Raw genomic sequence first — 13,460 nt, forward strand, 5'->3', positions numbered from 1 at the left:
CCCCTGCTGTCTCTGGCTGGGATCCAGGGGAAAGCCCCTCAGGGCCACTGGAGTTTCCTTAGTGAGCCAGTGGGAACTCTGTCTTGTCCACATCCTGTAGAGAGAGCCAGCCCATCCCCCTCAGGCCACAGGGGGACCTGCCTGACTCCTGCCTGCGGCAGCTCCCAAAACTGGGCGCACTCTGACCTGGACTCCCAGGGTGGGGGCTGAGGCCTTTGGGTCCAGATCTCCAAGAGCTAAAGAAAGACCCCATCACCCCCTCCTCTGCCTCCTCCTCCTGCAGGGTTCCTGTGCCTGTGCACTGAGAATGTCCTGGTCTTTGTCTTGGGTATCACCATCCTGGGTGTGTGCCACTACACGCTTACTGTCAAGGGCAGCCACCTGGCCGTTCATGGTGCCCTCACCGAGTCCAAACGCTGGAGCAAGATCTGGCTGCTTTTCTTTGTGGAGGTGAGCCTGGGAGAGGGAGAGTGGGACAGCTGCTGGTGCCGGGTGGGCAACCGCGTTATTTCGTGCAAGCAGGCAGGTGTGTGCAGCTGTGTGTGTGCTCACGTGGGCAGCTGTCGACCTGTAGACCCAGATGTTCAATATGCAGTGCAGGGCGTGTGTGTGTGTGTGTGTGTGTGTGTGTGTGTGTGTGTGTGTGTGTGTGTGTTTGTGCGTGTGCGCGCACACATCTCCAAGCCCGTGAGAGGGTGTTTGCAACCAGTGGGTGGAGAACTGCATGGTGAGTATCCAAGTGCCTATCTGTGGCTATAGACTTGGCCCAGGCACATCCACTTGCCTCTCTACAGCGCTGGGCCAAGAGATGACTGGCACCTCCTCCTTCTACCAGGACATTAATGGTTGGCAGGTGCTGGTGGGTGACGGTCATTGTCCTGGCCCACAGGGCAACCTTTGCAATCAGGTTTTGCCATCAGGGTTTAAAATGTGAACCACACTCAGAAGGGGAGGGGGAGGAGGGGCCTAGTGTCACAGTGTCCCCACTCCTGATCATACTCCTCTGTCACCTGGAGATGGCTGAGCCACACTGAGAAACCCCCAGCCCCAAGATCTGCTCCAGAGAGGAGCCTCCTCTTTCATGACTTTTGCCCTTTTTTCTTCCACCTGCTGCAAGTCCTGCTCTTGCTTTGGCCTTCTCACCTACGGCCAAGCCCAGGAGGGCAAAGATTTCTGGCCAGGTTTCTCTCCGGACTGGTTACCAAGTCTCTCTTGTTCCTCTGTGAACCTGCTCCCTCTCTTCCAGGGGACTGTCACCTGGCCACGCAGGTCCCTTATGAATAAATAGGGAAGGCTGGTACCAGAAACAGCTTTTTAGCCAGGCGTGGTGCCTCACGCCTGCAATCCCAGCACTTTGGGAGATGGAGCCGAGAGGATTGCCTGTGCCCGGGGGTTTGAGACCAGCCTGGGCAACATGGCGAGACCTCGTCTCTACAAAAAATCAAAAAATTAGCTGGGCGTGGTGGTGTGTACCCATAGTTCCAGCTGCTTGGAAGGCTGAGGTGGAAGGACTGCCTGAGTGAAGCAGGTAGAGGCTGTGGTGGCTGTGAGCGTGCCACTGCACTCCAGCCTGGGTGACAGAGTGAGACTCTGACTCAAAAAAAAAAAAAAGAAACAGCTTTTTTTTTTCTCCTGGCAAGGACTAGTTATTGTGACCAATCAATTCAACTATTAACTTTTTATGAAGTTATGTAACTATACACACATGTATGTAGCATATCTATAATACTATACCGCATCAGCCGAGTGGGGTAACATTTCCCACCTAACACTCTTTGTACCCCGCTTTTCCCCCTTCCCCACCCCTTCCACCAGCACACATTTTTAAAGTGCTGAGGATGAGAGGAACCAACAGGCTCCTGATCCTCGGGGTCAATTTCAAGACACTTCCTTTCCCAGGAAGCCCTGGACTTTGGTCCCAACCAGACTCTGAGGCATGGGCCAGACCCTGGAGTCTGGCTCAGATACTCACGGAGTTTGTAATCCACAGAGAGAAGCAGGGGAGACATTGGGCTGTGCTGGCGACATGGGCAGTGTGGTAACCACTGGGATGGGCGCAGAAGGAGCTCTGTTTGGATTTTTTTCAAAGCTGTACCGCATGCCAGGAGTACAGCTGAGGACAAGAAGCAGGTACTGAGAATTGTGAACCACTTGGCTGCAGGGGGTTTCTTGTCCAGAGATGATCTAGTGGTTCTCAAACTTTGGTGTGTAGCAGAGTGACCTGGAGGCCCAGGCTTGATGAAGAAGAGGACCGGGGTCACTACATTTTTACCAAGTTCCCCAGGTGAATCTGATACCCACCAAAGTGTGATACCCACACAGTAGCTATCATGTGTGCTGAGCAAAGGCAGAAAGCCAAGGACACCTCCTCTGAGAAGGCTTCCAAGACTCCCTCATTGGAGACCTTTTCTGGAGAGCTCACCTGGCCTGCCCTGTGAGACCCCAGGCAGCCTCAGGGCTACATTCTGCTGGCTGCACACTATCTTGTTCCCGTGAGCCCAGACCAGTGGCTTCATCTTTGCCAACTTTGTCTCTTCAGCTCCTGGCACAGCCCTGAGCTCTTAGAAGGTCTCCTGTCAATATTTGTTGTCAATGGCCAGGGGACAAGGTCCAGGGAAAAACTGGCGTATGGAAGGTCCCATCCTAGAGGCCTGTGAACCCCCTTGAGGCTGGGGTGGGGAGGCCTGGCTCCTGCCTCGTGTTGTGACACCTGGCTGGTGTCACAAGGGGCCGGGGGGCAGGACACAGGAACTTTGTCTCTCAGGCCCTTGTTCCCAGGGTGGGGGAGGGGATGGATCAGCCTCCCCAGCCTGGCTGGCATTGGTGGGGGGAGGTTGCTGGTCTTGTCTGACGGGCAGGATGAGGCCGGGGACAGTGTCTGGGGCACAACCTTTGAAGTCACGGTCGGAATCCCAGCTCCACTGGCTGCCCTGACCTTGGGCAAGTTACTTGATGCAACATCTGAGTGTCAGTTTCCTCCTCTAATAAGCAAGAGTAATGACATTACCTCCCTCGTGAAGCCAGCGTGTGGATTAAATGAGACAGCGCAGGCTTTGCTGGTCCTGACTCTTAGATGCTCGAGGGTAGACATCCCTTTCTTTCTCTGGAGGGAACGTGTGGTCAGTTGCAAGGAAGGGGTGAGCAGTTGTTATTGTTGTTTGCTTTGTCACTGTCGTTTTGTTTTTGTTAGCTGAAAGCTTGCCTAACTCCACAGAGCTGTGCATATGCTGGGGAGGGGGTGCTATGTTTCTGGGCCTCGGCAGGTAGCAGGGGATAAGATCTCACTGCCTAGGACCTCAGGGGATGCTCCGGGACCCTTCCTGGATCTCTGACTGTCTTTTAGCAGTCTTGGTGTCATCTCTCCTTTAACCCTGCTCTTGCTGGGTGCCTGTGCTCTTCCCAGACCTTGACCTTCAGGAGACATCTTTGTTGCAGAATAATTGAGTCCCAGGCCTTGGGTTCCTTCGGGTGTTTTGCAAATTCTGCAGCCTCTGGCATCAGCTGAGTATCCTTGGCTTTCCTGGGCACCCAGCTTTTGCTGAGATTGTCTCAGGGTTTACCAACTCCAAGCTGGGGGTGGGACCAGGGCCTCACCCTCTCTGATCCATTGGATCTGGGGGAGGGGCAGACAGGATGGAGGGGGCTCTTCCAGCCCAGGTTGTTGTTTCTCTCCTAAAGTGTCCAAAATCCTGTGCTGTGCAGCTGCCCATGCCAGGTGACCTTCCCTCTGAAGACTCATTTCTTGTCTACTTGAGGAAGTTGCCTCTCTCCTGCTGGCATAACCTTGACCTTCTCTCCTGCTCACTGATAACCTTGGCCTTACCCAGCCAGAGCATCTAACCCTCCCTGTCCTGGGTCATATCATGGAGACGGTCAGGCATATTCTTGGGAACTACCAGTGAAGGGCACCACACCACGACGGCCACAGGAAGGTGAAGGGGCAGGTGGACATGCCACTGCAGTTTAAGTACTGAAGCTTGGGAAGGATTAGCTCCTGAAATCAGAGTGCTTTAGGGACTTTCGCGTGTCACAATCCAAGATGCTCCCCTGTGTGGGAGGGAACAGGCAGTGCCAGTTATTAAACTCTTTATTGTCTCAGCTTCAAATCCTCCTTGTAAAGTCGGCTTTGTGCTGTAGGTTGGAGTCACAGCTGGCTGACTGGGAACTCTGCCTTGGGGGAGGACCGTCACACAGGGGAATGCCATCACCTTCCATCAAATCCCTTGTGGGTTGGAAACAGAACCCAGAACCCCAGCTTAGTCATGACCCTGGAAGATTTTCTTCTCACAGTAGTTCAGTGTGGCCATAATCCTCTGGACTGTCTCTTTGACCTCCTCTCTGCCTGTCCCTACCCAATCCCCGAGAGGTGTTGTTTAATCTCAACTATGACTTCTTATTTTTTAATCTTAAAAATTTATTTAGGGGGCAAACTCAGATCTGCAGTACAAAAATATACTTTTGTAGAAACCTTTTTTATTTTTAAAATAAAATGGCCAGGCTTGGTGGCTCACGCCTGTGATCCCAGCACCTTGGGAGGTGGAGGCAAGAGGATTACCTGAGCTCATGGGTTTGAAACCTGCCTGGGAAACATGGGGAGACCTTGGCTCTACAATAAAACAAAAAATTAGCTGGGCATGGTGGAGCGCGCCTGTAGTTCCAGCTATTTGGAAGACTAAGGTGGAAGGATCGCCTGAGCCCAGCAGGTCGAGGCTGCGGGAGCTGTGAACATGCCACTGCACTCCAGCCTGTGTGACTCTGACTCAAAAAAAAAAAATAATAAATAAATAAATAAAGATTCACAAGACTTGCAAAAATAGGACAGAAAGTTCTGGTGTATCTCTCACCCAGTCTTCCCTGCAATGTGTGTGTGTGTGTGTGTGTGTGTGTGTGTGTGTGTGTGTGTGTGTGTGTGTTTGTGTGTGCGTGTGTCTGTGGTTCTATGCAATTTTATCCCACATGTAGGTTCTCAAAATGTTTGTTCTTTCTTTCTTTCTTTCTTTCTTTCTTTCTTTCTTTCTTTCTTTCTTTCTTTCTTTCTTTCTTTCTTTCTTCCTTTCTTTCCTTTCTTTTTTTCTTTCCTTTCTTTCTTTCCAGGATTTATTGAGAGGACAGAAAAGCTCCCACAGTGGGAGGGGACCTGAAGGGGTTGCCCTCAAAATGTATTTTCAAGTAGCCCTGCTTCTGAGAGCTTTGATGTGACTTCCTTCAGGATAAGCCTGAGGACTCCAGGAAGGGGGGCTCATATAATCCCACTCATGTAGGGTCTCTAAAAGCCTGGCTTCTGGCAGTGAGGACCCTGGAGGGTGTGTATACCACTTCCCAAGGCCAAACAGGGCTGGGGGATAAGGGGAGTACACTGGAGCAAGCCGGGGACAGTCTGTGGTGGCAGTGCTGAATGCGAGCAGTGTCACCTTGACGGATGCCCAGCTTGGGGGAGGAGCCATGGAAAGAGGCTGGTTTTACGGGGCAGGGCTGAGACTTGGCTTTGTATCCTGAGCGATGCCCTCAACATCATCCAACTTCTGTTCCATGTCCGTGGCTTCTTCCGTAGGCGCTGGGGACACAACAGTGAATAGGATCTGGTTCCGGTTCCTCAGGGACTCAGAGTCAAGTGAGAAAGGGACACACACAAATAACACCTAAGTAAGAAAAGACCCTGATTATGCTAGCTAACGCTTACTGGTGGCTTACTGTGTCTTTTTCATGAATTATCTCATTTAAAAGTCATACCTCTCTGTGAGGGTGAAGCTATAGTTACCCTTCCTTTGTAGATGAGGAAATGCTGGTCTGGGAGGTTAAGCCACTTGTCCAAGAGTGGGCATGCATGGTCATTTTGGGGCTCCAGTCTAGAGTCCAAAATCTGGAGACATGTTTGGCTATCAAGACCGGGGCAAAGACTTTGTGAGGCCGAGGTGAGAGGATGGCCTGAGTCCATGGGTTCGAGACCAGGCTGGGCAACTTGGTGAGACCTCATCGCTATAGTCAATCAAAAAATTAGCTGGGTGTGTAGCGTGAGCCTGTGGTTCCAGCTACTTGGAAGGCTGAGGTGGAAGGATTACCTGAGCCTAGCAGGTCGAGGCTGCAGTGGCCATGAGTGCATAACTGCACTCTAGCCTGGGTGACAGAGTGAGACTCGGACTCAAAAAAAAAAAGACTGGGACGTGCTGTTTGTGTGTTTGTGTGTATGTGCATGTGTGCGTGCTACTGGCATCTAGGATGCTGTTCAGCATCCCGCAGGATACAGGACATCCCCTGAAACAAAACATTACCTGTTCCCAAATATCAACCATGCAGAGCTGAGAAACCCTGAGGAGAGTTTCCAGAAGAGATGCCAGGACAGGCTTGGCCAGGCTCAGGAGCAGGAAGGTGGTTTCAGACAGCTGTATGAACAAAGGCTGCGGGGAAAAGCACAGTGTATGAGAGACCCTTGGAAACCTGGGGTAGGCCAGGTGCGGTGGCTCACACCTATAATCCTAGCACTTTGGGAGGCCAAGGTGGGAAGCTCGCTTAAGGCCAGGAGTTTGAGACCAGCTTGGGCAACATAGCAAAACCCTGTTTCTTACTTTTTTTTTTTTTGAGTTGGAGTCTCACTCTGTCACCCGACTGGAGTGCAGTGGCACGCTCCCAGCCACCACAGCCTCGACCGCTGGGCTCCAGTGATCCTTCTGCCTCAGCCTTCTGAGTAGCTGGAGTTACAGGCGCACGCTACCTTTTTTACATCCGGCTTTTATTTATTGTAGAGATGAGGTCTCGCCAAGTTGCCCAGGCGGGTCTTGAACCCACGGGCTCAGGCAGTCCACTCACCTCGGCCTCCCAAAGCGCTGGGATTACAGGCTGAGCCACTGGGCCTGGCCAAAACCCTGTTTCTACCAAAAAAAAAAATAATAATAATAGGACCAGAAATCTGGAGTCACTAGAATCTAGTGGGAACCCTGGAGAAGGGAACAAGGAGGCAGAGGAGCGGGGACTTTGTCTTGTGGCCAAAGATAGCGGTCTAAGCTGATAGTTCTCAAACTTAATTTATGTTTGACTAGGTAATGTGTTTATATAATTCAGAATTCAAAAAGTATAGGGAAACGTCTTCTTCCTGTCCTATTCCACAGCTGCCTCATTTTTCCTGACAGACAGATGTTATCAGTCTCTTCTGTGTCCTTCTCTAATCATTTCCTCTTTTATTTTATTTATTTTTATTTTTGAGTTGGAGTCTCACTCTGTCGCCCAGACTGGAGTGCAGTGGCCGCTCCCAGCCACCGCAGCCTCGACCTGCTGGGCTCCGGCGATCCTTCTGCCTCAGCCTTCCGGGTAACTGGAACTACAGGCGCGCGCTACCACGCCCGGCTGATTTTTTGATTTATGGTAGAGATGAGGTCTCGCCAAGTTGCCCAGGCGGGTCTTGAACCCACGGGCTCAGGCAATCCACTCACCTCAGCCTCCCAAGGCACTGTGATTACAGGCTGAGCCACCGAACCTGGCTTTTCCTCTTTGATTTTTTAAACAAACAGTACACTGCAGGATTAAAACCGTAATTATAAAATTATGATGCAATTGAAGTTGGGTTTTATCTAGGTCACTCTACTGGATTTGAGGCAGACAAGGAAGGAGATAGGTCAGAGGCTGTTGGTAGGGACCAGGTGAGAGGTGGTGAGGACGGGAGGAGGGTGCAGGGGGGGTTGTCTGGGTGGGAGCTGGGGAGGAGGAAGAGGGGGATGAGTAAGTCAAGGGCAATGGCTAGATTTCCGGTTTGGGGCTAGGGCCATGGAGGGGCCACTTCTGTGATGGGCGCAGGAATGGCGGGGCAGCAGGCATGGGTAGGGTGAGAAAAAGGGGCCGTGGGACACCCCAGGGTAGCATCCGTCTGGCAGGAGGGACTCTGGGCTGGTGTCCAACCAGGGGTCTGAGGATGCTTAAGTGAATGAACGACTGAACGAAAGAATAAATGAATGGATTTATTCTTGAATGAGAGAAGTTTTGGAGCTCCTACATTCAGCCGACAAGATGTCCAGAAGGATTATACTGATAGCTGCCTCTGCACACCCTGGCTACTCAGTGCTGAGGGATTAGGGCTAAGTCTTCTCAAGAGGCACAGGAGGTGCAGCACCAGGCCAGGCGCAGTGGCTCAAGCCTGTAATCCCAGCAGTCTGGGGGGAGGGGCGAGAGGATTGCCTGGGTTCAGGGGTTCGAGACCAGCCTGAGCAACATGGCGAGACCTTGTCTCTACAATCAGTCAATCAATCAATCAATCAGTTGGGCGAGGTGGCACATGCCTGTGGTTCCAGCTACTTGGAAGGCTGAGGCGGAAGGATCACCTGATCCCAGCAGGTCAAGGCTGCGGTGGCTGTGAGCGTGCCATCCAACCTGGGCGACAGAGTGAGACTCCCACTCAGAAAAAAAGCAGCACCATCGTCTGGTGCAGTGGCTCACACCCGTAATCCCAGCACTTTGGGAGGTTAACATGGGAGAATTGCTTGAGGCCAGGAGTTCAAGATGAGCCTAGGCAACATATTGAGACCTAGTCTCTAAAAAAAGTTTAAAAATTGGCTGGGCCTGGTGGCATGCACCTGTAGTCCTAGCTACTCAGGAGGCTGAGGTGAGAGGAGTATGTGAGCCCAGGAGGTCGAGGCTGCAGTGAGCTGTGATTGCACCACTGCACTCTAGCCTGGGTGACAGAGTGAGATCTTATCTCCCTCCCCCCAAAAAAGCAGCACCACTGATGAGGCTTCTTCTGGAACTTTCTCTAGGTCTGAATTTGAATCCTCTTGGATAAGACCTTTAAATGATCTCTTTCAGCAGAACAGTCCATTTTCTAGCTAACTCAGCAGTGTGTGGTCATTGCCCACTGCCCTTGGGTTGATGGGTTGTGGGCACCAGACAGACACCCAGCGACCCACCGTCTCCTACCAGCCCTTTTTCTTCCTCTCAGGTGAGAACACCTACATGGGCGTGAGAACCCAGTGTTACAGAAATAGCCTCCAATCTGTTCTTATTTATATGAAAAGGCAAACCATATACAGACCCTGGAAGTGTGTGCTGAGTGGTAAACCACACATGACGCACCTCACTGCCCATCTCACTAGCGTCCTTGGGCGAAATTTGCCCTTCTGTGAGTTGCTTGTATCACCTGAGAGCAAAGAGACTTGAGGGCCCGTAAGGCATTGGTGGGTTTGACATATCTCCCGGTATCTTTTGTTAAACCATGGTTGTGCGCCTCATGCCTGTTGCAGGTACATGTAGTGACCAGATAACCTGAGGCCTGAGTCACAGTGAAAGAATTCACCGAAATCAGATTAGAGTAGAAAAACAGGTTTATTGAATACGGGGCAAGGAGGCAGGAGGCAAGAGAGTGATAACCCGATAAGCCCCCAAGTCAGTGGCTTGAGGTGTCTTCACAGCAGAGTTGACCTCCTTTGGTTAGGGTTAGGCTTCCTGTCATGCATTAGGGGTTCCTGCCATGCAAATGAGGACTTGAAACAAGTCAGTTCTGACTGGTTGATGTTGCCTCATGGGTCAGGCAAGATTAACACAGGGTGGCTCGTGTACAAAACGGCTTCCATAGTGCCTTTTAGATGGAGTCTCTGTTCCAAGGGACAGAGTGTGAGGACAGTGCCATTCCTGATCTTTCTTCTGCTTTTGCCTCTGTGGCTGGGCCCATAGCCCGGGTTGGTGTTCAGTTGCAGGACGTGGCTCTTCTCAAGAACTTTATGACTCATCTTGGGTGGAATCTGGTCCTTTGAGTCCAGATCCTGCCTCCCACACCTATTTAGCTGCGTGACCTGGGCCATGTGGCCCCTCTCTATCTCAGTTTTGCTTCTGCAGACTGAACTACGACACCGCTGCCCCCCTAGGTTTGGAATTGTGTCAAGTGCAGAACACGGAGCCTGGTACGTAGTGAGCTCTCAGCGAAGGGTGTTCTGTCTTTACCGGGCTTAGAGTGACTGGCATTGGGAACCTTTTCAAGTTCCTCCAGAAGCGGGCAGGCGGTATCTTCAATAAACTAGCAAAATTTTCTGTCCTGGATAAAATATTGGAAGAGGCTTACATCTGCATGCTCGTTTGCATATATCTGCATAAGAAACACCTTAGCCCTCTTCTGCCTTCAGGGAGGCCTGCTCTCCTAGGAGTCAGAGCCCCTGCTGCAGCTCTTGAGAGGGCTCAGAGAATCCCATTCTCCACGCCAGAGGAGTGTGGTCCTAGGGAGAAGTTAGCTCTCAGCCCCCATTGCGACACCCCCACCCCTCCTTGTGGGCTGTTCAGGAGATGGTGTCCCTTCATTATCAGACCCCTCCTGCAACCCTCTCCCAGCTGCTGTTGTGGGCTCTGAATGCAAAGCAGTGTTATGTAGGCACCGATGTTTCTAACACAAAGACACATAGAATCATTGCAGTGGATGCCAGAGCTTCACCCGCAGTGCACCCAATCTTGACAGCCTCTGAGACTGGGGGGTCACTGGCAGAGTGGCACTCCAAGAGTCTGGGAGTCTGGCCTCCTATCCCCAAATGCTTTGCCGAGCCACGCCAAGTGGATGCGGTTGTTTTGACTGGCTGCCACTTTGTGGTCATGGATACCTGAGACTTGATGGTCAAGGCTGATTAGTTGAGGCTGTAAGGCAGGGAGGCCCTGACAATGCAGGGTCCGAGGAGGTGGGGGTGTTCTGGAGGCTCCCAAAGGTCCTGCTTGGCTCGACTGTGCCAGACATGGACACCAGTGCCCTTTCTGGCTCCCTCTAGGTATGCACGGCCTTCACTGCAGAGCACGCCAAGCACGGACATGTCAAGATGCACCACGCCTACACCAACGTGGTGGGCCTGGGGGACTCCAGCACGTGGAGGCTGCCTTGTCTCAACCGCTATGTCTACATGTTCCTCGCTCCTCTCTTAATCCCCATCATAACCCCACTCGTGGCTGTAGGTACGTGCTGTGAGGGCCTGGCCCAAAGTGCCTGCAATGACCTGGATTCCCCTACTCTCCCTCCAAGTCTGGCTTCGTGGAGGCCACTTGTTGAGGAAGACCCAAGAGAGACTTTCTGAGGCAGCCAGGCAGCATAGAAAGAGTCTTGGACCTGGGGCCAAGTCTGGCTCTGCCACTTATTGACTGGGACTGTGGGCAGGTAACTTCACCTCTCTGAGCCCCAGGTTCCATACCAGATCCTCAAGGGTGATTTGAAAGCAAGTAGGTCGTAGATGTAAAAATGCCCTGTAGATGTCTTGCACAGATCATATTGCATGTTCTAGTTGTCTTGTATCATGGAAACGATATTATATGGTGGCAGGAACAGAAGCCATGGGGCAGCCAGACCTGGGTTCAAATCCCAGGTCTTGACCTTGGTCATGTCACTTGATGTCTCTGTTTCTTTGTCCATGCAATGGAGGAATCCACCTCCCAGGGCTGTTGCGTGCGTGAGTTAAACACACCCAGGCCACCCTCTGCCTTAGCACCACTGAGTCAGCAAGGAGCCAGCTCGTGATGGATGCAATCCTTGCCTTCCCCTGGCTCTATTTCTTGCCCCTTCTGGCAGAACGGCTGAGGAAGGTGGAGCTCAGGACGGCTCTGCGGACACTGGGCCTGATTTCCCTGGGCCTGTATTCTCACTACTGGCTGCTCCTAAACGTGTCAGGCTTTAAGAGCCCCAGCTCAGCCCTGGCCTGCATGCTTCTCACCAGATCCCTGCTGGCTCACCCCTACCTCCACGTCAACATCTTCCAGGTGAGGCCTCCCCTACCCTGCATGCTGGGTTAAGGGAGCATTCTTTAGGGGGACTGGCTGCAGGCTGGACTCAAGGTTGAAAAGGCTGGGCAACATCGTGGCTCATGCCTGTAATCCTAGCACTTATGGAGGCCAAGACATGAGGATCCCTTGAGGCCAGGAGTTTGAGACCAGCTTGGGCAACTTTGAAACCCCGTCTCCACAAAAAGTTTAAAAATTAGCCAGGTGTGGTGGCACGTGCCTGTGGTCCCAGCTTGGGAGGTCCAGGTAGGAGGATAGAGGCTGCAGTGAGCCATGATGGTGCCACTGCACTCCAGCCTGGGTGACAGAGCAAGACCCTGTCTCTAAAACAATAAAATAAGCCGGGCTCGGTGGCTCAGCCTGTAATCCCACGCTTTGGGAGGCTGAGGTGAGTAGATTGCCTGAGCCGGCGGGTTCGAGACCCGCCTGGGCAAGTTGGCGAGACCTCATCTCTACAATAAATCAAAAAAATCAGCCGGGCGTGGTAGCACATGCCTGTAATTCCGGCTACTCGGAAGGCTGAGGCGGAAGGATCGCCGGAGCCCAGCAGGTCGAGGCTGTGGTGGCCGGGAGCGGCCACTGCACTCCAGTCTGGGCGACAGAGTGAGACTTCAACTCAAAAAAAAAAAAAGAGAAAAAATAAAATAAAATAAAATAAAATAAACAAATAAGGTGATTGGGGATAGAGAGGCCACCTAAGGAGGCATTCTCACCTTCCGACCACCGCAGGTCATCACCAAGAGTTTTGATTTCAGGTAAGCGCTTTGCTTCTCCTTGCCTGATATTGGCTGGCATGCTTTCATTGGGCGGGATGCCCAATGGAGTGAAAATAAGAACCCCACTGAATGCCATGCAGCAGGCAGGTGAAGGAGGGAGGTGGGAGGTCTTCATGTAAGGCTGAGGGCTTGGCCTTCAGCTCCAGCGCTGTTTGCACAGGGACACCTGCCTGCTCCCTGCCCAGGGAAGGCCCCGGGTGGAGCATCCCGTACTTCACCATCCGGCACTCACCACAACTGCTGTTAATGACTTAATCCCATAACTGTGTCCTGTCCTGTGCCAGTGGAAGCCCCTGGTCACCTCCGAGTTCCTAGACCTAGGACAGCGCCCGGCAGAGGAGGCACTTGCAGCACGTGGTTACAGGCACTGGTTAAACTTCATCTTGAACAATGAGTGAGACCTTGGTTGGTGAAGAGTGCAGGAAGGGTCTTTCCAGCATGAGGCAAAGGCAGAGTGCCATGACAGCCAGTGGTAGCAGTCATGGGCATTAGAGTACCACAGGATCCGAGCAGATCCCAGTCCATACCTCCTATTGTATAGATGTGGAGAGAGGCCCAGGCTGGGCAGGCAGAGGACACCTGGGGCGGGGTGGAGAGGTCCAGGGCAGCTTGGCCCAGTCCCAGGGCGTGACCCACGTGTCTGTCACAGCACATCGGGCTGCCCATGTTCTCCCGGGACAACAAGCCCCGACGAATCCACCTGATGAGCATGGGGGTGCTCAACCTGCCCCGACTGCCTGTGCTGGACTGGGCGTTCGGCCATTCAATCATCAGCTGCCACGTGGAGCACCACCTCTTCCCCAGGCTCTCCGACAACATGTGCCTGAAGGTAGGGGAGGGCTGGGCTGGGACTGGGGCCTGGGGTGAAGGAACTGTTTGAGGGTGGAGAAGGAAACCTCCAGGGCCCGGTCAGAGGTCACCCAAGAAGGGCAGCCTGGTCTACACGCAGCAGCATGGGTTTCA

The 13,460-nt window shown here is 52.7% G+C and overlaps 1 protein-coding gene across 1 annotated transcript in view; it reads left to right on the forward strand.

Moving 5' to 3' along the window:
* Positions 1 to 13,460, forward strand: part of FADS6 (fatty acid desaturase 6) — a 32,521-nt gene that overhangs the window by 18,379 nt on the left and 682 nt on the right. The window contains exons 4-7 of the mRNA XM_008073337.2: positions 247 to 450; positions 10,725 to 10,905; positions 11,513 to 11,700; positions 13,147 to 13,326. Of these exons, the coding sequence (XP_008071528.2) occupies positions 247 to 450; positions 10,725 to 10,905; positions 11,513 to 11,700; positions 13,147 to 13,326 (753 nt within the window). The remainder of the gene's footprint in view (positions 1 to 246; positions 451 to 10,724; positions 10,906 to 11,512; positions 11,701 to 13,146; positions 13,327 to 13,460) is intronic.

This window comes from Carlito syrichta, unplaced genomic scaffold (assembly GCF_000164805.1).
Source record: "Carlito syrichta isolate Samal-C Ts95f unplaced genomic scaffold, Tarsius_syrichta-2.0.1 Scaffold315826, whole genome shotgun sequence".
In the NCBI taxonomy this organism is placed as follows: Eukaryota; Metazoa; Chordata; class Mammalia; order Primates; family Tarsiidae; genus Carlito; species Carlito syrichta.